This window comes from Epinephelus moara, chromosome 16, assembly GCF_006386435.1.
Source record: "Epinephelus moara isolate mb chromosome 16, YSFRI_EMoa_1.0, whole genome shotgun sequence".
NCBI lineage: Eukaryota > Metazoa > Chordata > Actinopteri > Perciformes > Serranidae > Epinephelus > Epinephelus moara.
The window spans coordinates 20,557,515-20,579,595 of record NC_065521.1 but is presented as its reverse complement, the minus strand read 5'-3'; the positions used below and the strand labels follow the sequence as shown (position 1 = coordinate 20,579,595).

Below are 22,081 nucleotides of genomic sequence, written 5' to 3'. Positions count from 1 at the left end.
TTGTACACGCTGTTGTAGTTTGCTACAAATTTCTAATGCTGAACTGCTTTATCTCCGTCTTTGTTTTTGTTAACACACACTTAAATATTTGATATTTAAAAAAGCAGCATTTATAGTATCGCAATATGTGTTCTGGACAAGTATTAACTGTGCTGCATGCTGTTACTTGGTGTATGTGTTCATATCTACCATCTATTCATTTTCAGTTTCTGTGTTGCACGATTGGTGTTTATCCTGTGGGACTGTTTTTAATGCCGTATTTCAGTGACAAAAACCCAGCAATTTTAGTATTTTCTTCGGCTGTTTTCCTCCTATTTTCCTCTTTTCACATCCCTCTAAAACTCCACTTAAAATAAATAAATAAAGGTTGATACCTTGTTAACCATTTGTCTGTCACATTGGTGTGGAGGGTCATCTATATCCCAGACTGTCACAGCACCCAGCCCGGTCCATCCTTCATTCCCCTCTCATCCTTCAAGTCCTGACCACTCTCTTCCATCTGTCTGTCAGGCCAGGACTTGACCTCTCACCTCTGGAGGCCCGCCCATCTTGTTACCCCTAACCCTCAGTTGATTGTGTCACTGACCGCTGATGGTTAATGCGTCTTTTTTTCACTCTCACAAAGGCAGAAAATTTATAGCTCATGGTTCACGCAAAGTCTTTGAAAGCGACCGTTAAAATTATAGACAAAGAAAATCACTTGGGGTGAAAAATAAATTAAGCTTCTTGTAATATTTTTAAAATACAGGAAAGTAGCCTGTATAGACGTTAAGGTAAATTGGTCGGATAGGGAATAATACCAGAGGTGGAGAGTGCTAGAATATCGTTCTCAAGTAAAAGAACTGTCATTTTTTATGTGTTGAGACATAGATTTAACCACATCCAGTTAGGCTCACCACATCTCAAGCAAGTTTCAGTCAAGAGTGAAAAATCCTAAAATGATGGAGATCATCATTAACACTGAGGAACATTATTCTCTTGAGAGGAATGACACCATTATAGAGGAGTGAAAAAAAAAAGTGAAAATACTGTAGATTTAAATTTCTTTCACCCCCCATCCTTCTCCTTCTCTCTGTCTCCCTCCTCCTCCTCGTCCTTGCACCTTGATGCCTGCTTAATGCTCAGACTGATGAGCCCAATTTGGACTGGTTCTGCAGCCGCCCGGCCCAGTTTGATTAATGGCTCTAGGTGAGGTAGCATCAGCTCTGCCTCGTCCTTGTTTCATATCACACACACACACACACACACACACACACACACACACATATAGCCACTCATTGCCACCAGACCAGCCTTGTAATTGATGACAGAGGGCTAACCATTTGCAAACCAAATGTGGAAAAGGGAGACAGAGCAAACTCTGCTCCCAACACCTCTCTACCTCTCTTCTTTCTTTCTCTCCCTCTCTTCCTTTCTATCTGTCTCTCCACCTCCTCTCACTGTCTATACACCCGCTCTTTCATTAGGCATTTGTCACATTGATATGAAGGGCCGGGGCAGCATTGTGACATGCTCAGAGGGCAGTATAAATATTTGATTAGCCCTAATGGAAATCGTCACAGCGTGCTAATTGCGCCACACATTATCTGAGGTGCGGTATCAGCGGCGGACATCCCCTTTGATCCTCCCTCCGTCTCCCCCTCTCCTCTTCCTTGAGCCCATCTCAGCCGCTCTTTCTTTTGTTTATGCAGTTTATTTTGGGTCGTATGACATTATCTGGCCCCACTCACCCCCCACCCCTCTGCCTTCCTGCCATTTCTTGTCAGTAGCCTCTTTAGTTGTTGTCATCTTTCTCTTGGCGCGCACTCATGTCTCTGTCTGCCTCCTCTCTCCTCCCCTCCTCCTCCTCCTTGTATGTGTGTGTCTTCTATATTGTGCGTTGTCCTCTGGTGCCCTGTTTGCCAATGTTTTCTTCTATGACGGAGCCGAGGCAAAATAGCTGCAAGGGCCACATACGCACACAAATAGACTCACACAGGGGACCAGAGGACAATGTGCAGCAGGGAAACCACATGCACACTTGTTTTGCTTGATCCCGTCTGCAGCTCATGATGCAGCACTATTACATGGGATACAGACATTAAATGATTCCATAAAATGACTATAAAATCATCACTTAGACATGAATAAAAACCAAATGAGTGCGCCTCTGTAGCTGAGTGGAATTTCCATGTCTTTTACTGGACATCAAATTGAAGGAAATGCTGATTTGATGTGTGCTAATATTTTGGCCATTAAGTCAGCAAACATCTGCGTGACATGAGTCGGCCATAAAAGAAAATCCTCCTTGATGTCTTTCCCAAGTGTCAGAAGGGGATGTGTCAAAAAATGGCCACACAGTTGCAACTCAGCCATGACACCTTGAGAGTCTGTTGACAATTACTATTTTTAATCACATTTTGCAAGAGCTTTGTAGTAAGCAGTTTGTTTTTATTGCTTCAGTCACCACTCAGCTCTCCGTGACTGTGCACTGCGAAACTCCCCTCCTTCACTCTGCGTGTGTACTTTCAGTGATGCTTTGAATTCGAATCATATCCTCTGATTAGTGTGATAAATGTGCATCCTTTAAGCAGCCGTGACCCTTTTGATGTGCGCACAATGTGGGTTTTTTTTTTCATCCCTAACATGTCCTTCCTTAACCTCCATCCTGTTTGTATTTACTTGTTGTTATTTACGGCGCGTCTCCTGCAAAGATCTGTGACATTGTTTGGTGTCGCTCCTCTTTTCTCTCTCCCTCTCTCCCTCTCACCCTCCCTCGGACGTTTCCATTTAGCCAAAGACAAAACAAGTTAATTAGATCGGAAGTGCGGGCCTATCAATGGGGAATCAGTATTCAAATCAAGGCCTTGTCTGGACACAAACAGCAGGAAGCCAAACAAGAGCCCGGTGCTGCTGAATGGGAGGACAGGAGAGGGAGAGAGAGAGCCTGAAGTTAGGGGGGCTTGCACTAGCCAATGTACACACACACAAACTGTTTAGGTGCTGAATCAGTTGTATTTCTATGTTTCCTTTCATGTCTGTGTATTTGAACGTACGGCAATTTTTTTTTGTATGAATATCAGTTCAGATCTGATACCATGATAACTCTGAAGCATTTCAACAATTTAATTCTCAGTTTGGTTTTGTGTGAGCTGCAGTGCTTTGCTCTCTTATTATGTTGTTACAACTCAGCGTTGTAAATGAGAGCTCTCCGCCCTCAATATGTTCTCTGTGACTTAAATAAAGGTTAAGTAAAACTCAGGGGTCCATAAACTGGGGCACTTCCACTTCACAATTAGGCAGTGCAGCAAACTGCACGCTGCTATTTCGTAGACAAGAGATACACAGACTCTAAATAGCATGCAGCATACTCTAAAGGTCAAACACGTAGCATTTAAACATTGACAACTGTAATCCAGCAATGAATCATAATTTGTAAGATTAAGATGGTAAACTAGCCTTTACCTGAATTTTACAATGTGTGTTACTGGTCGGTGTTATTTTTCAAGTGCAAACAGAGCTGAATCTTTCAGAGCGTCTCGCAATAATAAAAACCTTTTCCAACATGTTTTAACACCTTTTTTTTTTTAGTAATATAATGAAGCAAAATACATGCAAAGCAGTGCCAGAGAGGAGGGTTGTAAGTAGCAGCATCCTGATTGTGATGGGAAGCAAAGGAGTTTGTTCAGGGAAACATGATCTTAAAATGATTTTACTGGAGCGGACAGTAGTCGTGGTTGGTTTTATGTGTCACAAATTTACAGTAGGAAAAAAGAAACACAATTATTCTCACATGTATGTACAGTATAGAGTGTAACAATGCTTACAGATGCAGTTTTACACCTTTACAAACATTTTGTGCATCATCTCAATTAGCGTTGCAACAGTATACCGTGAAACCGTATCCCATGATATATAAATCGACGGTTATCATCCAGTGTTCATTTGTTTATCTACAGTATTGAAAAAGAAAAATGCATCCGGACACATGCACACCTCTTACATCTTTCCTCCCGTAGCGTCTGTCAGACTTTTTACACGTGCTTCCTTGAAAAAATGGTTTCAGGTTTAAAATATAACAAAGCGTTCACCAAAAAATTCCTTTTGTTTTCATTTCTTTAAGGGTCATTGTAACCGATAATTATAGTAATTGTGTGATACAGGATACTGTGAAACTATCAAACTGGGATATTTTCCGAGGTTGTTATCATACTGTGAAAATCTCATACCAAATCAACCCCTGTCTCAGTGTGTACATGCAGATACACAACAAAAAATGCACTTTTAATGGCTGGGTTTGTTGTGTTGTTGGGTGACTGACTGTGTGTGTCTACCTGTGAACTTTTTTACTCAGCTACTGATCCTCTCTGGATCTTTATCCCTTCCTCCTCTGGCTCTGCCCTGGCGCTATCGTACTTTGGATGTGAATTCAGCATCCTCTAGAATATCATGATTTGTGCCTCTGCACGTTTAACCAGTAGAAAATGTTGTCATCATGTTACTTTGAAGTGTTTAGATACTGTCAGAGTATCTGCAAGGCCTTTTTTTTGTCATACACGAGCAGATTCGGAAGTCAAAGAAAAAGAAAGGGAGAGGAGAGGGGAGGAGAGTGGAGAGGAAGGGGGGTGGGAGGGAGGGAAAGGTCCCATTATCTCATGTGGAGGGCCACCTGAGCTAAAGACAGCCATTTGTTCCCAAATCGACCTGTCGACCCCCGCCTAATTACCAGCCAATTATTTCCAAATGGACCGCATTCACCCCACACCCTGCACACTTTAGGAGGAGAGGGACAAAATTGCCTCTTTCTGTCTGTCTGTCTGTCTGTCTGTCTGTCAAACTCATTCGTTCTTCCAGTCCCATCGTCCTTCTGTCTTTCTTTTATCCTCTCCTTCTCTTGTTTCAGTATTTTTTTCATCCAGTGAGAAATGCCTATTGTTGCAGGCTTTGCAGTCAGTTCAACCAACCGCCCACTCAACCGCACACACGCACGCGCGCGGACACACACACACACACACACACACACACACACACACACACACACACACACACACACACACACACACACACACACACGCGCAGAGGGACACACACTTCATATTTATTCCCAGTTTACTCTGTGGTTCTTTGGTTGGTAATTAAGTGGCCTAATTATGGCAAGATTTGACACTGAGCCTGTGTGTGGGTGTGTGTGTGATTATTGCCATTGTTTGTTTGATTAATGCCATTTACAGACAGACAGACAGACAGACAGACAGACAGACAGACAGACACACACACACACACACACACACACACACACACACACACACACACACACACAAATATTATGATGCAACTCTCATATGTAGCTCATATCTCTGTATTCCCTCCCGCTCTCTCTCTCTCTGGCACCGGTCAGTCTCAGCAGGCAGATGTGTATCGATGGGTCCGGCATGCAGGAGCCACCCGAAGGAGAAGAAGGCTGTGCCCCTGTTCCCAGAATTCTTTGTGGTTGGCCTCCATTGTTCGCCACCACTTGTATACAGTATTGTCAGACTGATTGTGAGCCTCCGCTCTCCCTCGCTCCGCGGAACGCTAGAGAGCAAGCGGAGTAGAGGAGACGGAGGGAGAGGGGATGAGGAGGAGGAGGAGGAAGGGAGCAGTAAGCATTGTGTCCCTCGCTCGCCATTCTCCTGCCTTCCCATCTGTTTCCCTCTCTTCCTTCCTGTTTCTGTGGGATAGTGAACAGATTAGTAATAGCACCGTCGCAGCTCCTAATAGGGGAAGTCATGGTCGGGAAATACGATGGATTGGTTCGAGATATCATCTGGCTGAGTGGCGCAATAGTTTTGAACTCTGACACCTAGCTGCTCGCTGGCTGACTTTGATCACTTTGGTGCAGAGTGTGTGCATATGTGTGTGTATGTGCGAGATGGAATATCTTATATTTTTTGTAATTTTCTCCCGTCTGCTGTTTTACTCTCCTTGTTTATGTTCAAATCAACTTTTTTTTGCACTTTCCTACCAAACATGTCAGAGCCGTCAGTTGATATGTTTAAAGGAGCCGAGCTTGGCTGCATCTCATTGACATGGACGGAACATAGTAACACCTGCACTCACAATTTTGTTTAATGGAGTAACTGTGGAAAAAACCTACCCGAGATAGGCCTGTAGTTTTACTGTATTTGTTGAGGCCGAGTCCGAGAGAGTTTGTGCTGCTGATGCTCTGATTCAAAGGCTGCAATGAAAATTAGTTTTTATTGTCGATTGATTTTTCAGATCAAACTTTTTGTTTGTGAAAAAGACCCATCCGTACATTTGGGAAGCTATCATCACAGAATGACTTTGCTTCTTTGCTCAGGTGATTCATACATCGTCCTAATAGTTGTCTTTGATTTAGTGTCACTGGACTCAGCACGCACTTCAAAGTTATTCCTGGTTCACTCTGTGTTAATTAAGAGGTGTTATTGTGGCGAGAACTGAGACTGAACCCTTTCAAATTAATAGTTTAGTCTATGAAATAAAACTCAAACAGTTTTAAAAGATGGCCGTCACAAACTCTCACAAAACAGCCAAGGTTTATGTCTTTCAGGAGCTTGTTTTGTCCGACCAGCAGTCCAATATTAAAACCACTACTAGCACTAACTGAGAAAAGCGTCCCCACAACTGCGAAGCTTCAGCCAGAGAATTTTTTTGCGTGTTTGCTTGATTAATGATGGAAGTAATTAGCTGATGATCAAAAAAGGTTTCAGAAATCTTATGTCATTTGCCTTATTTGATTGCCTTAAAGAAAGCCTCGAAATGACCATAGAGCATGACATAATCTTAACAAAACCTGAACGTTAAAATCTTCACATGGCCAGTATTTACTGAAGGGCTATTGTGTTGACTTGCCTTATATTTACAGGTGTTTTTGTTAATGTGTCCGCCCCCTGTATGGCCCATTCTTCTCTTATAATATATATCCTATTGAGCACCAGCTTAATATCCCCACAGGGATCATTTAAGCTTCATCTGATCTAATCTAATATACATATTCTGGAAAGTTCAGCGTTACATGGCTTAATGTGTCCGCCTCAGATGTGTGTGTGTGTGTGTGTGTGTTCTGCTCGTTGCGGGCTGAGACAAGGCTGCGTACCGGCCTCCTGGCTGAGTTTGAAGCTAAGTGGATTAGCATATCTCCCATGTCAGCTCCATTCACTGTGACAGCCTGATGACATGGGACTGTGTGACGGCCGCGACCCACCTGACGTCCGTGGCTCAGGCCTCCCAGCAGGTGGTCGGACTCTGGAAGGGAGGGAGAGAGAAGGAGACAGAGGGTGAGAGACTGAGCAAGAGGTGGGGGGAGTCAGAGATGGGCTTATAGAAGGCAAAGTCATGCTCTCAGCGGTTGTAAGAGTTGAGTTGGACAGCAAACATTTTTGCCTGTTGTTTTGTCTCAGATACTGGTTTACTACGAGTACTAATTACTATTTTCTCCTGTCAGCTCCTCCTCTCTGCACATTACTGTCTATGCTAGGCCTACGAAATCATAAATATCATAAAGATGATAAGAGTATACATAGGGTAGACTGTTTTGCATGTCCTTATGGTATCAGTATGAAAAGGGCAATAATCATGTAAAACACAAACCACAAATGGCTGTTCATATGTGCATTTACAACATATTGGATATATGTCTATATGAGGTTCAGACCTTTTTGTTGGATTTTTTTTATTTGCCTGGAAGTAATTTAATTCAACTTTTTACACTGAACTAAAAATAAACGTAATTGTATGCTGAGGAGTTTGCTCAAAAATAGGTTGTATTATTTTAAGCATATGGAACTTCTAATTGCAGCAGCTCTGCCCATTGAACTCCACAAGACCACTGCTGGTCAACTGGTTTATTATTCTTGTTCACCTTGAGTGCAGTTTGCGTCTTGTAACTATATTTAACTGTCCGTAACTGCACCATTACAGAAAACCAGAATCAAAAACATTCTTGCACCCACACAGACGAATTTCCTGTTCGCACTCCCCTCTCTTTATCTCATCTCTACTGTTTCTCTCAGCTCATCTCCTCCTTCAGTACCTTCCCCTCTTGTCTCTCTTCTCTCCTACCGCACAGACTCTCTGGTCTCCCATGACCCACCTCGCTCTCTTTCTCTCTCTCTCCCACCGCCACCGCCACCCTCCTGCCTCTCCACCTCCTCCTCCTACACAGTCTTGTGCCCGCCTAGCCAGGCAATGCTAACACTTTTGTCAGGGTGATTAATAGCACGCTGGATTGTCGTTAATTCACTGGTTAATGACTGGAGGGAGCAGGCGAGAAGAAGAGAGAAGCAGAGCGGAGCTAGGCTGGAGAGTAATAGACTGATGTATGGGTGTAGGCTGCTTCCAGTGGCAGAGGTGAATATCATCACCTCTCTACCACCCCCCCTCCATCTACACAAGCACCCCCCCCATCAGTGCAACCTCAGACATACAGCTACTGTATAGCAACCACAAGAAGCTGGGATGTAGCACACACACTTATGCTGGCACATGGCGCTCACATGGATTTGCATAACTAAAGCTTGAAAACAGTGTTTTCAAAACTGTCAGTGTATCAATACATATAGATTCTATTTGAAACTGATTCAACACTTATAATCCACAGTATACACTGGTATCAGCTGCACTGTCTCACCCTCCCTCTCTTATTGTAAATGTTTAATACAGTCTGCAACTAACTAAGAAAAGTTGTTAAAAAAAATGTTATGCCCTTAATGTCAGTTTTTTTCCCTGTGGTATCAAAAATGTTGTTGAATATTTATATATTTCAAAGCAATGTATCACAGTCAGAAATTCAGGTATCATATCAACACTAATAGAAGATAGATATTGGGAATGCTGTTCAATGACATAGTTGATCACGACCTCCAAGATCCCGCGGCATTTTTTTATGACTGCAAATGAAATGATTCGGTTTTCAAAATATTGCGCGCAAACTGGCATCAAATTTCCTTCTATTTTGAGACAGATTGTGCTACATTTTAAAAGACTGCTGTAAGATCCAGTGAGAGAATAACTGAGTTTTAGGAGGCGTTGTTGTGTGAAGCTTTTTGCAGATTTTCATTTGACTGTGACTCGTAAAAGTGGTTCTTAAAATTGATAAGACTGTCATTGTGTTTTGTGAGAAAAATTGCCAGAATTGGAAAAAAGAATTACTGGACCCCGCACATTTTGCATGGATATGTTTGTGGCAGTTGTTGATAAAAGGATTGTTCATTTTTCAATGAACTTACAAAAAAAACTGAAGAAGTATGAAGCGTGTTTGTGCCTACAGCCAGTATTCTTTCTGCCTCACATTGCCTCATTTTAGATATTGTTTTATTGTTTTTTGTTTGTTTAGTTTGAAGCTGCACAAGAGTGAAGACGTACAGCACATAACTCAGCTGGATGTGACAGGAAGTTGGTCAAGATTTTATTGAATCAAATGTGACTTGACATTTTAGAGCGCAGACAAAGACTAACACTATATAAAAGATGTCTCCCTTACACATGTGCACGCTGACATGCACACAGATAGTCACACAAGCCAACCCTTTCTCCTCCCTGGTTAATAAGAATGGATGGGTTTGTTCTGCACGCTGTCTGCCTTGGTGCTCCCTGAGCTGGCTGTCTGGCCTCGCGAGTGGCTTGCTAAATGAAACTGCACCAGTGGGCATAGATATACACACACACACACACACACACACACACACACACACACATTGAGATGAAGAGAGAAAAGAAAAGAGACACTGAGGAGTAGTGTAATAGTTTGTTCCCACTAAGGGGGAGGTGTCCTCTGTTCACTCCTCTGTCATGTTATCTGGAACACCCTATGTAACATTCATGTTTTAACAAGAGTTTGCAAGGGAGATTTTCCTCTAACATTTTGTTTACTTTACATTGTTGAAAAATGGTCTTAAAATTAAATAGAAAGATTGTTATTGATTTCCATCACGTCTCTGTACATTGACACATAGTCCCTGCTGCCCCTCCCCCTCACAGATGTGTTCATAAATCTGATTTTCCACATCAAAATGCTACCATAGTGAAATAGGACAGAAGCTATAAAATCGATTTCCTAATCATTTTAAATAGTGGAGAGGATATTCTAGTTTCCTACCATTGGTGGACATTTTTTGACCATGCAAACACAGCCTCCATCTTTCTGTCCTCCAACCACCTCCTTGAAACGGTTGGCGTTGCGATTTTTGCGTCCATCTAAAAAGCTGTTAATATACAAGTCTTTCATAATGTTTAAAAGTAGGTGTGTTTCTCCTTCCGACCAAAAATGTGGGCTTTTCTTTTGGGCATGCATCTCTACCCCGGGGCTTGCAAACTCTTGGCTAGTTGGTTTGTGTACAATGTCTCCAAGACAGCGCACAGAGCTGACCATAAACGGGTAAGAGGCCCTGCGTGTGTCGCAAACTGCAGTAAAAACCCCAACTGAGACGCATATTTTGAATGTGCTGTATACACGTCCAAAGAATGCTCCTAAAACCCCACTAACACTGACATATCCCACATGTCTTCATTGAGAAATGCTACATTGGTAATAAGGCCTCATTTGAAAATCCAGACAGGATATGCTGTTTATATGACCTGTATCAAATTCATAATATTGTCATATTTGGAATAATAGTGGGGTATTTAGTGTGCAATGAAATGTAGTCAGTGGTTCATGTGGTTAAACAACATCTTAATTTATTTCACTCTGTTCTTGTCTTATTTCCATGTGATTCGTCCTTTTCACTTTCTCATTTTCCCCGCTTTTTTCCCCTCTCTTCTTCCTGTTTAGTCCGGCTCCTTTCTCCATCCATCCTCTCAGTTGCTGACCCTCTCCTCCCCTCCTCTCTCCCTCCCTCCCCCTGGGTGATGTTTGCAACTCAATTTGGCAAATGTAACTCGATATTGATTATTATTAATATTTATCATGTTTGTGAACATGTTTTCTTCTAGTGCTATTAATCTGCCCTGTTAATAAATGTCTGCAGCAGTCCCCTGGGACCACAGGGCCACTACACACACACACACACACACCACACACCTGCTCTCAACTGCAGGAGGTTGCCTGTTGTCTTCTGTGTGCCTGGAGGCTTGATCTCAGCGCACATACACACACAGACGCACACACTCGCTATTGTAGGGCAGAATGCCTTTAGGCTGCTCAGCACAAATAACACATCAATACATCAGCCGTGTTGTATCGGCGCTACACACAAACACAAAAGTGCACACTCACGTAATAAAAAATAAACACACACAAAGGCTCCAGTCTGTTCCTTCCTGAGCTGCAGTGACCGAATTCAGTCCAGTTTTCTGATGTTTTAATGTGGAAATGTTGAAATGTTCACAAGTGCTGTGATTATAGTTTTATTTTTTTACTGGTCAGTTGCTACAAGAAAAAAGAAGGAGAAACAAACTAAAGCAGAGAGAGAGAGAGAGAGAGAGAGAGAGAGAGAGAGAGAGAGAGAGAGAGAGAGAGAGAGAGGGGCGCTCTGGACAGCTCCCCCTAGCAGGTTTTATAGATTTTTTTATAGACTGATAACCAGTCAAAGACAGTAAGGGAAGAGCAGCTATGTAGGCGCACATACACACTGAAGACTATGCCCTGAATGTTGGCAAGCAGTAAGGTATGTATGGTGCAGTATGTGTGGATTTCAACCTTTGTACGAGTTCAAGCACTGTATAATAAATCAAAACAGTATTTTTGTTTTCATGTCAGCTTTGGTCATGTTGGCACTTAAAGTAATAAACACAGTTTGACCACACATAAGAACAGAAGCAGTATAAAACGTGACTCACAATAGCATAAACTTTAATGTAGCAATAACTATAGTTAAAACATGTTCTGGTTATTGTGTAATGATTATGCAGAGCAGCAGTACATGTGCAACCCTGTGGGGAAAAACATACATTTGTCTCCTTTTCATTTTTCTTTCTTTATATATTCCCTTCTTTATTTCTGCCACTGTGATCTTTCTTTACTCTGAAGAAGTCATGTTGCAGTTTTTAAGTGTTGCTTGGAAATGTTCCCTGGTGCTTTTACAAGAGGAAAGTGTGTGGCGTTTTCGCTCGGAGAGGCTCGCTGGTATTGTAGCTGACCGTGCCCCCGTTGCTCGCTCACTACTTCCAACCGCACACGCGAACACGCACGCCAAACACACACCTCCTTCCCCTTAAACGCTCTCCTTTGGCTCTCTCGTCACATGCTTCCATTTATACGTCATTTTGAATATATGGTACCCCCGTGCCACCGTGGAAAAATACACCATTGTACAGTTTTTCACCTCTCACTCTTGCTCACTCTACCTTTGATTTGCGCTCGTTTGATTTTTACAGCTGCCTCTCTCCTCCGCCCCTCCTGTTTTAAAGCAGAGGGTGTTTTGGGCTCTTTTGTGTGGAGACAGAATCATCAAAGGCCTGCTTAATACAGAGGAACAGGTACCAATATCACTCTGCGGCCCTATAACGCAGCTAAGTGGGACCATATTGACGCAATATAGCGGCACAAACAGCAGATTAAGCTTTGGGTTTGAATGCCGCCCCTCACACACTTGTACGAGCACATGTGTGCACATGTACGCACAGAGCCCCCACATCAAAATGTTTGGTCATTTATTGCTCAACCAGCTACCCATTTTTCATATCTGTCATGGTCCACACATTCTCCCCCTGCCTTCTTTTTCTTTTTTTTTTTCTCCAGACGATCTTTTCTCCCCATATTTGGAGCCGGTGCAGAATTTTGCATAGTTTTGCCTTTTCCCTGGATACTGTCTTTTCATCAGTGGCTGCCTTTCCTTTTGAATTGAACCAGATCAATTTACGGCCAGACAAAGATACAGTCTCTGTGTGCGTTGGAGGGGGAAGGCGGTGAGGGGAAATAGGACGTGTGTGCTTTATGATGGCCATCATTGGCACACACGTCCTATTTCCAGCTCTTTTTTGTTGTTATCATAGCCACAGTCATGGCTCCACTGTGCAGCTTGCTCTCTAGCAAAACGTTCACCTGGCTCTGAATGCTCACGCTATTGCTGGCATCCATTCTCACCTGCCGTCTGCAGTGCTTTACACTGTGCATCCCTGTATACAAGTAAAATTTTTACAAAGATTCATGATTGACTGCTTGTGCTGCTGAGTCCTTATTTGATGCAGTATTTATAGGTTCCTTCCCAGAATTCTTGCATGCAGTCAGTGTTGTTTCTTTCTACCCAGACTACATGGACAATACAGCTCAGTCTATATGCCACAAGGCACATGTGTTTGTGTGTGTCCAGGCAGACGGCAGAAAATGACTCCAGATCTCTATCTTTCTGCGTTTAAGTCTAGAGTGCTCTGATTAAACACAACCACAGAACAATTTGCCTGTTGTAAGGCCCTCCGATTAAACCGCTGATTTTCAGCACCGTGTCAAGTTATTTTGCCATGGCAACACTGATTACAATGTTATCAGCATTTCATATTTTTTTTTAGTATTTTTAATCTTGACTCTTTAAAGGAAATGCAGTCAGATTTTTCTTTAATGGCTCCAGTTATGTGCTTGTCTTTTGATATAGTTGACATTGTTAAACGTGTATTTTAGAGGTTGGTGTCTATAAATGTCATATCTATGTCATATCTTGTAATTTCACTGTGACACGCAGTAATTATGAGATATCATCTTTACCTACAACACCATCTGATCTCTTGCACATGTGTTTAGAGTACAGCAGCAGCTCCTGCAGTTGCAAACAGATGTGTGTTTGTGTGATAGCCCGCATCTGTGTTCATACGTGCCCTAAAATCTTTGTTATTGCAAGCCATGCTACAAAGCAAAGAGCTCCGTTTATGGCACGCATTTACAATTTATCAAATAAATGGGATGCCTTCATGTGGCCTGGGCCCGGCTCTCAGGCAGTGCAGCGTAGTTTTCCACTGGAATAACAGCCGCTGAACAAGCAGCCCATTGTAGCCGCAGCCAGCACCGGGACCCCCAAGGTGCGAATTAATGATTGACCCCTGATGTAATCAGGATAAATAGCTCCCCGTAAAAGAGAAAGAGATGGCGAGAGGAACAGAGAGAGAAAGAACAACATAAGGAGCCAGGGAGAGGAAGGCACTATCTGGCCAGGGTGTTTTTTAAGAAGCCCTCGGGGAGACGGACCTAACATCTTTTTCTGGGTCTTCTGAGACCCTGAGCTAACATACAGCTGTTTAAAAGCAGCTCAGTCGTCAGTTTTTAGACTCGTCGCCTCCTCCTCTTCGTCCTCTTCCTGGCCCCTTTCATTATTTTCCTGCTTACTTTTCTCATCTGCAGCTCTTTTTTGGGGTGCTGGCTGAACATGGTAAACTTGTCTTACATATGGGAGGAGTGAGGGCTTGTCTCCAGTGGCGAGTTATCTAAAAATTTCCCACTTTTTTTTCTCCAGGCAACTTTTTTATGAATTAACTACGTTACAACTGAGAGTTGAACGTGTTTTAATATCACACTGCGTTAGCCATTTCAGCCTCGCTTTACTGCTTCATGTGTCTCACAAAAGATGTTTTGTTCATTAAAATTAAGAGCTTTTTTTTTTTTCCTCTTTCTCCTTGTTACTCAATTATTTGACGTAGCGATCTGTGCATTTTTTGTGCACAGAGGCTCTTAAAGCCAAATAGTGTTTAATAGATTTTCCAAGGCTGTCTTTCTGCTTGTCAAAATTGCTCTCAATGGGTCAAGTGCCAGTGAGAGTGGGGGAGTGAAGAGGGAGAGTGAGTGAAAAAAAAGAGTGTTTAACTGCCTGAAAACACTTTTGATTGTGCAGAGGGAGCAGCAGATAGGGCTGAGTTATAAAACTTTAATTGATCTGTGAAAAGTGGAAGCTACTGCTGGCTCACTTGTTCCAATGCTTAATTGCGCGCCTGTTTCTGAGCCCCTATGAAACAGTGATCATTAAAAAAATGGGTTCTTTTCCAGTCAAAATCACTGGATGACGCAGAATCAGTCATAAAAGGCTGGATTTTACTGCCGCAGCTTTATATGATAAGTTTCCCGGATCTGCATGGACATGCTGCAGGTTTGCCAGGCACTGAAAAGCCCTTGTCACATGCTTGCATAGTTTCACATTTCACATTTAAAATGTACATGTCAGTTAATTTAACAGCTTTCACAGTCCACATCTGTCACTTGGCAGAAACCCAAATATTTATCATACAACAAAAAAATCTGATGCGCTGAACGATAAGCGTGCTCATTTCCAGTTTCAGTGATGCCTTCTCTACTTTGGTTTCTTGATCGGCTCACTGAGTCTTTTTTACAAATTACAGGCCTCACCTTTTTAAGCAGATACAGACAAATAGTTTAGAAATTAGTTAACTCCTAAAACAGAAATAAAAAGTATTAATCGTTGTTTTAGTTTAACTTATTAATGATGCATGTCTATTGTGTTAAAACTCAACCCACAAACTTTCCTCATGACCTAATAAACTTTCATGTACTAACAAGCACATTTTTAAAATGTCATGTTGCAGCTCCAGCTAAAAATCTGGGAAGCGGTGGCAGGCTTGGCAGCAGGCTAGATGGAGGCTAACAGAGGGAGAGAGCTTGATTGGAACCACTCCTGCTGTAATTTTGGGCCTAGTTAGCCTGCTGATTGCCAGTCCCTGTGTTTAGATAGTAAAACTGCAGTGGTGCTTTGACTAAAGACACCAGGATCTGTCCACAGAAGGAAAGAAGGAGACATACATTGATGTACTGAGACGAACACACACACACACATACACACACACACACACACACACACACACACACACACACAAACAAATAAGGACAGACTAGGACATGGTATTGAACCTTTATACTTTTAATTGACTGACGTGTAGTGGTAGAGAAGGGTAAAGTCCTTTTATGGTTGCTTGTGTTCAGTGGTTGAGAAGTTTTGCTTTTTTGTAATTGAAATAAATCACTTTTTCTTATTCCTCAAAATAAGATGTTAAAAAAAGTATTGCCTCTGTATCAGTGTAAAAAAAACATGTTGTTGCAGCACTGATGTTCAGTGAGGCATACGGTAAATAATGTGCTGTTAAATCCCACATACCACACACAGTGGAAGCCTGTTTTTCTGCCAGTGGAAAAAACAACAGACTCTGTTTGTCATTTTAATGAGAAAAGATGTGTATCTAAAAATGATGAGAAACTTTCTCATAATTATGAGTTGATATATCAAAAAAAGAGAAACTTTCTGAAAATAATGACTTACTTTTCTCAAAACAATAACAAGTTTTCTAAAATAATGACTTACTTATCTGAAAGTAACGAGTTAGTATCTTAAAACAATGAGAAACTTTCTTAGAATAATAAGATGGTATCTCAAAATAATGACTTTCTATCTTAAAATAATGAAAAACCTTTGAAAAATAATGAGTTAGTATCTCAAAAATAATGAGGAATGATACTAAGCATTACTTTGAGAAAGGTTCTCATCATTTTAAGAAATTGGCTCATTATTTTGAGATACTCAGTCATTGTTCAAAGAAAGTTTCTCATTATAATTACTTGTTGATTCTTTTTTTTTTTTTATCACATTGGCAGAAATGGCTCTCCATACCACATAAACCTTCACTGTTCACAAAAAACCCCCTCAGTAACACATTTAGAGAAATGGGAAGAAACTTAAAGCCAAATTTTATGTACAACTACAACACACACACACACACACACACACACAAAACGTGCATCCACACTCACACACTTGTAATGCTTATCATCGTTTTCACTCATGTCGAATGGTGGGATCCTTGAGCGCAGGCACAATCATATTGTCAATCTCTGGATGTGACAATAATGCTAGGTGACGAGGCCAACCAGGTCAGTGATAGACACAGCGATTATTTGTAAGATGAGTCCTGGCTGAAAACAGTGACTGCGATGGAACTGAGAACTTTTCCCATTGAGGACTTGGCGAACCCAAGGCTTCTTCTCTCCGTCTGTCTGGCCCTTCTCACTCAGCTTCTGGAAAATCTGTGAACTCAGCATCTCGCAGCTGAAGTCATCAGATAGATAGGTATTCTTTTCTGAAGACCCCCAAATTCTCTCATCACACAGAGTGATTTTCGAACCGTTTAGAGGTTTGGAGATTGAAGTGGAGTGTTTTTTTGTAATGTAGGTTCAAGAAGTCATTGGATAAATAGTGACTGCTGTGGATGGAGATATGTCTGAGTCCCTTTATGTCAAGTTCTGGGTTTAATAGTAATCACTTGGTTGGATAAAACTGAGCTTCTCTCGTTTCCTAACATGCTGACAGTAAAATCCATGACCTCCATGGTGTAATCTTGTAAGAAATTGCATGTAATATCACACCTCCTCCGCCTGCCTAATAATACTTGTCTCTGTGTTTCGTCTCGTAGATGACAGTGAGCCAGTGGACAGCATGTACGACACAGAAGCCGACCTCCCGGGTTTAGCAGGCGGAGGTGGTGCTGACAGCCCAGAAGACGACGCAGAAGACGGCGTCATCAACATGTCCCCCCTTCCCTCACCGACTCCTTCACATCCAAACAACAACCACCACCACCACCTGCTGCACCCCCACATCTACGCCACCCACCACCATCACCACCACCACCTTCACAACAGCAGCAACAGCAGCAGCAATGACCAGGACTTCACCACACCCAAGGAGGGCTCGCCATATGAGGCACCCGTCTACATTCCTGATGACATTCCCATTCCAAGCGAACTGGAGCTGCGGGAGTCCTCTGTGCCCGGTGCCGGCCTGGGCGTTTGGGCCAAGACCCGCATCTGTGCCGGCGAGAGGTTTGGTCTACACAGCACGCTGCATCACGAGGCCACGGGCAAAGACGGCTCCTTCGGATGGGAGGTAGGAACCAGCCGGGCGTCTTTGTAGTTGGTTTTGGTTTGTTTGCATTTTTTCTCCTTTCATTTCACTGTCTTCTATCACTTTTCTCCACTTACATATTTTGGAGCACAAACACAAATATACAATACGATATGAAATGAAAGAGTGATAGAAGCAATGAAGCAACACTGATAAGGGTAAGTGAATGAACGAGCCGCTCTTCATTCATTCACATTTCCAGCCATCACTCTTTATCCACAGGCGATCTCATCATCAGCAAAGATGCCCATTCCATTTGCATCCCCTGTGTGATTGGACCTCATCTTTGCACACATACATACACACACACACACACACACACACACGAAACACACTCGTCCAGAATTCCAGCAGCACAGCGATGTCAGATGGAAAAATCTGGCTGATTAGTGGAGGTATCAGCTTTTCTGGGCGTCGGTCCGAGCGAACACACTCATTTGGTCACGCCACCCGATATGGAAATGGAAGAAGCATGGCCCAATGCGGTGGCGGCATATTGAACTATTAATTTTCATTTCAACATGACATTAGAGGATATTGAAGTTGCTTCAGTAAGCTCATTAGGGAAAAAAAAGAAACTCCCAATCTCTGTCTCTCTCTCTCTCTCTTTCTCCCTCTCTGCCTCCCGTTCTGTCTTTCTTACATGCCTAATCAGAGATGAATTATACTGGCCTGCTTTTCATTTCGCTGACTCCTTGACTCTTCATTTTTAGGGGGCCGGTCATTCGCGTAGTCTAATATTACATTTGTTTGTAATAAGGAATAGAGACTCTGACAAGTTAATCATTGGAACACCGTGTTGGACAGGGCATGATGTGCTTGAATGAGACACCCTCAGCTGCTGTACACAGGTCACAAGTTCAAAAACATTTTGGATGCAAACCAACAGGTACCGCAATTATTTAAATTTTTTTTATTGTAGTTTCTGTGAACTATGAGTATAGAAGACCATAAAAATGTTCAACGTTAGCATGTTGGACAACATAAATTTGATGAGATAAAATGATAAAGTTTACTCGTGGAACTAGTACAAACTTAACAAATTATCAAAGATGCCTGCTACCGATCTGTTCTGTGAAATATTTAGGCAGACAGAGTAGAACTAGTATCATAGGACCAGGAATAATTATTTCATGACAGCAGATTACAAGGGTGTAGGTTCGTTTCAACGTGTGTGTGTGTGTGTGTGTGTGTGTGTGTGTGTGTGTGTGTGTGTGTGTGTGTGTGTGTGTGCATTCTTGTAAACTTTATGAACTAATTTGGTGTAAACTGGTGTAAATGTCTTTAATTTTGTCAAAAAAAAGTTCTCTGCACTTTCATGTTTTTATTGGGGTGGGGGGCGAAGAATGCACATGTTCTAAATATTGAGGTGGACATGTCCCCTGCACCCTCCCCACCAAAATATACACCTATGGCAGACTGTAGTATTTTGTTTAAGATACTGGTGAAAATAAGTTTAGAATTAAATTTACATTTACATCATTATTAACCATTATATTGTCATAGAATCTGGCAATTCTTGTCACGGTTTCTCTTGAGAGAAAATGTATATATCCATAGTATAGACTGTAAATATAATGTCTCTGAAATACTCAAAAAAACATGGTGATTAATTCCTCATTGACAAGATTTAAAGAAACCCCATAATGGCTTCAGTGTGAAGAACTCCTGGTGCTTTCCACCAAAGCCTCCACTTCTCTTTTCACCCTGTTTTCTTCCTAACAGTTGTAGAAGCATGCAGGCGATTAGAGCACACAGGCACACGCTATGTGGCGGTGTGCCAGGCTGAACGTTTTCCTTTTTAAAGTTCATATTATGGCTAGCCATTCGGGGTGCAAAGGGCACCTCTCCAAAAGCTACACTCTCCCCGTAGCTCTCATGTTTTCTCTCAGTTTTCCTCCTCCTTCCTCTTTTCTCCCCAGACACCCCAACTAATGCATATTCATCAGCTAAGCTTTAGCTCTCTGGCTCGTAGGAAAAAAAGGCCACCTTCAGCTCTAAAGAGATACATTCACACATGTGCTCACAGAAAAGTCCTGGGGTATACACACCACCCTGAAAGGAGAGAGACTCAGCATGTTATTGCACTCTGAAGATGTCTAGTTTTTTGATCACTTAAAGATGAAGTTTAATTAACTTCATTACAGTATGTACATGAACACAGTTCAGTTGGTGGCATTTTGGAAATTTTATTCGTGAGCAGTGCATTTTTTTCCATATCAATTTGCATGTTGCTGTTCGCCTGAAATCAATTTTGTTTCCCCTCAAGGTAAAATCTTTGCTCTTTGCCTGCAAACATGTCAAAAGGGAACGATTGATCCTTTTTTTCCCTCCTCCTCCCGAATGGTTGTTGGAGGACTCTGGCTGTATTTTTTTTTTTTTAAAGATATCCTGTCTGGTTTGGGGCTGGAAGCCTTCGGGGGCTCTCCTCTCCCAGACTCTTATCACAGATAGTCATAACAGTCAGCCTGTTGATAGTCATCAACAGACTCCCCTAGGAGTACCGTACGCCCCCTTTCACCGTCGACCCCTCTACTCATCTACTGCCCCTGGTCTTAGACAAATAGACAGGCGAGGTAGCGACAGAAGTATGGCTGAGTGAAGAAAGATGTTAAAAGGAACCAGAGAGAAACAAGGCTTAATGGGGATGGATGGTGCAAGAAGAGGATACAAAAAACATTTCTCACAGTATTAGGAACACAGGAGGAGTCTAATACTCTTCATGGAAATTCTGTGAATGTGTGTTATACCAGTCCCCTGCCAAAACAGGGGGATGTTTTATGAGAGATAATAAGTGAAGTCATCTGAGATCTCTGTGGTGTAAATGTGATCATATCAAACCAAGGCCTCACAGATTTTGTCTCAGCCCTGCTTGGTTGGAAAACAAAATTGGATTAAGCGCTGACTTTAGTTATCGGGGTAATTAGTGTAACTGTACTTCCACTTTATAATAAATTGTTGTACATAATATTGTTGATGTTGGGTGAACACCTTTTCTTCCCTAAAATGCTCCTGAAATTTAACTAGCCTTTTTTCTTCTTGATGGCCACTTCATTTTAAGTTGACTAAATTAACTTAAAGGGATAGATTGGATTTTTTGAAGTTGGCTTTTATTAGGCACTTATCCATAGTCAGTGTTTTACCTGCAGTAGATGGCGGTCGGCACACCCTCACTTTGGAGCAGCAGACAGGCGTACTGCCACGAAGCGAAGCCATGTACTGCTGAGGGCAGGGTGCTGCAACAAAACCAACACATTCTCACTCATTCTCATTTTGGTCATGGACTTTCCACGTCCACATACGACATGCAAGGTACCCCGGGTGCGATGGTTGTTGATGTTCTGGGACGCCGTGTCAAGTTCTGCCTGTTACATGCATTGTCTTCTTTCAAAAGAAATGTAATGTTTACCTACAGTCTCTTTCAAAATAAACGCACTACGTTGGTATAACACTGCGATTTGACGGGTTTTTTTGCCTTCAGCAACAAACACACATGGTTGGGTGTAGGCAACAAAAGCACATGGTTAGGTTTAGGAAAAAAGAACATGGTCTGGCTTTAGAATCTTATGGGACACAAACACTGCTCTCTCGGGTGAAAGTCGCTGTTTGTTGGACCCATCCACCACCACTTCCGCCTGCCCCACTCGGACTTCCACCGCCTAAACTTTTGTCCTTGTCCACTTTTGTTTCCCCCTGATGCTACCGGGCCATGTTAAATAATAACAGCCGACTTTAAAGGACGCCTTTTTCCGTGGGTTTCTGGCACTGCAAGTCACTGCCCAAGTGCCGGATTTCGATGACTTCGGAGTGAGACCAGGCTTGCAAAACATATTTTGGCCACCTATTAAAAGGCCCACTTAAAACAATCACTATCACTTTACATGTACAATATATTTAAGATATATTTCCGCTGCTTTACCTTGCCATTAGACAGCCTTTTCTGTCGATGAACTGATTTCTGAAAAGAACTGACTTCTTTTACGATAACAGTAATTTTACCTCTCATAACACAGGAGCTGCTGTTTCTTAAATAAGTTTTATAGCTGTCCCCATCAAGCACAGTACATTACATAGCTTTTGTGGCGGTACTAATGCTTCTCCAAACTTGGGGCATGCTGACCGTCATCTACTGTAGATAACACACTGATTATGGATGAGTACCTCATACAATCCCACTTCAAAAAATCCAAACCATCCCTTTAAGATCAGAAGTTGTGGACTATACTGTACATGGAGCCCTATAATCCTTTAAA

The 22,081-nt window shown here is 42.2% G+C and overlaps 1 protein-coding gene across 8 annotated transcripts in view; it reads left to right on the top strand.

Moving 5' to 3' along the window:
* Nucleotides 1–22,081, top strand: part of prdm16 (PR domain containing 16) — a 206,650-nt gene that overhangs the window by 49,984 nt on the left and 134,585 nt on the right. For all 8 annotated transcript variants that reach the window (XM_050065457.1, XM_050065456.1, XM_050065455.1 and 5 more), the window contains exon 2: nucleotides 17,338–17,810. In XM_050065457.1, coding sequence (XP_049921414.1) covers nucleotides 17,338–17,810 — 473 coding nt within the window. The remainder of the gene's footprint in view (nucleotides 1–17,337; nucleotides 17,811–22,081) is intronic.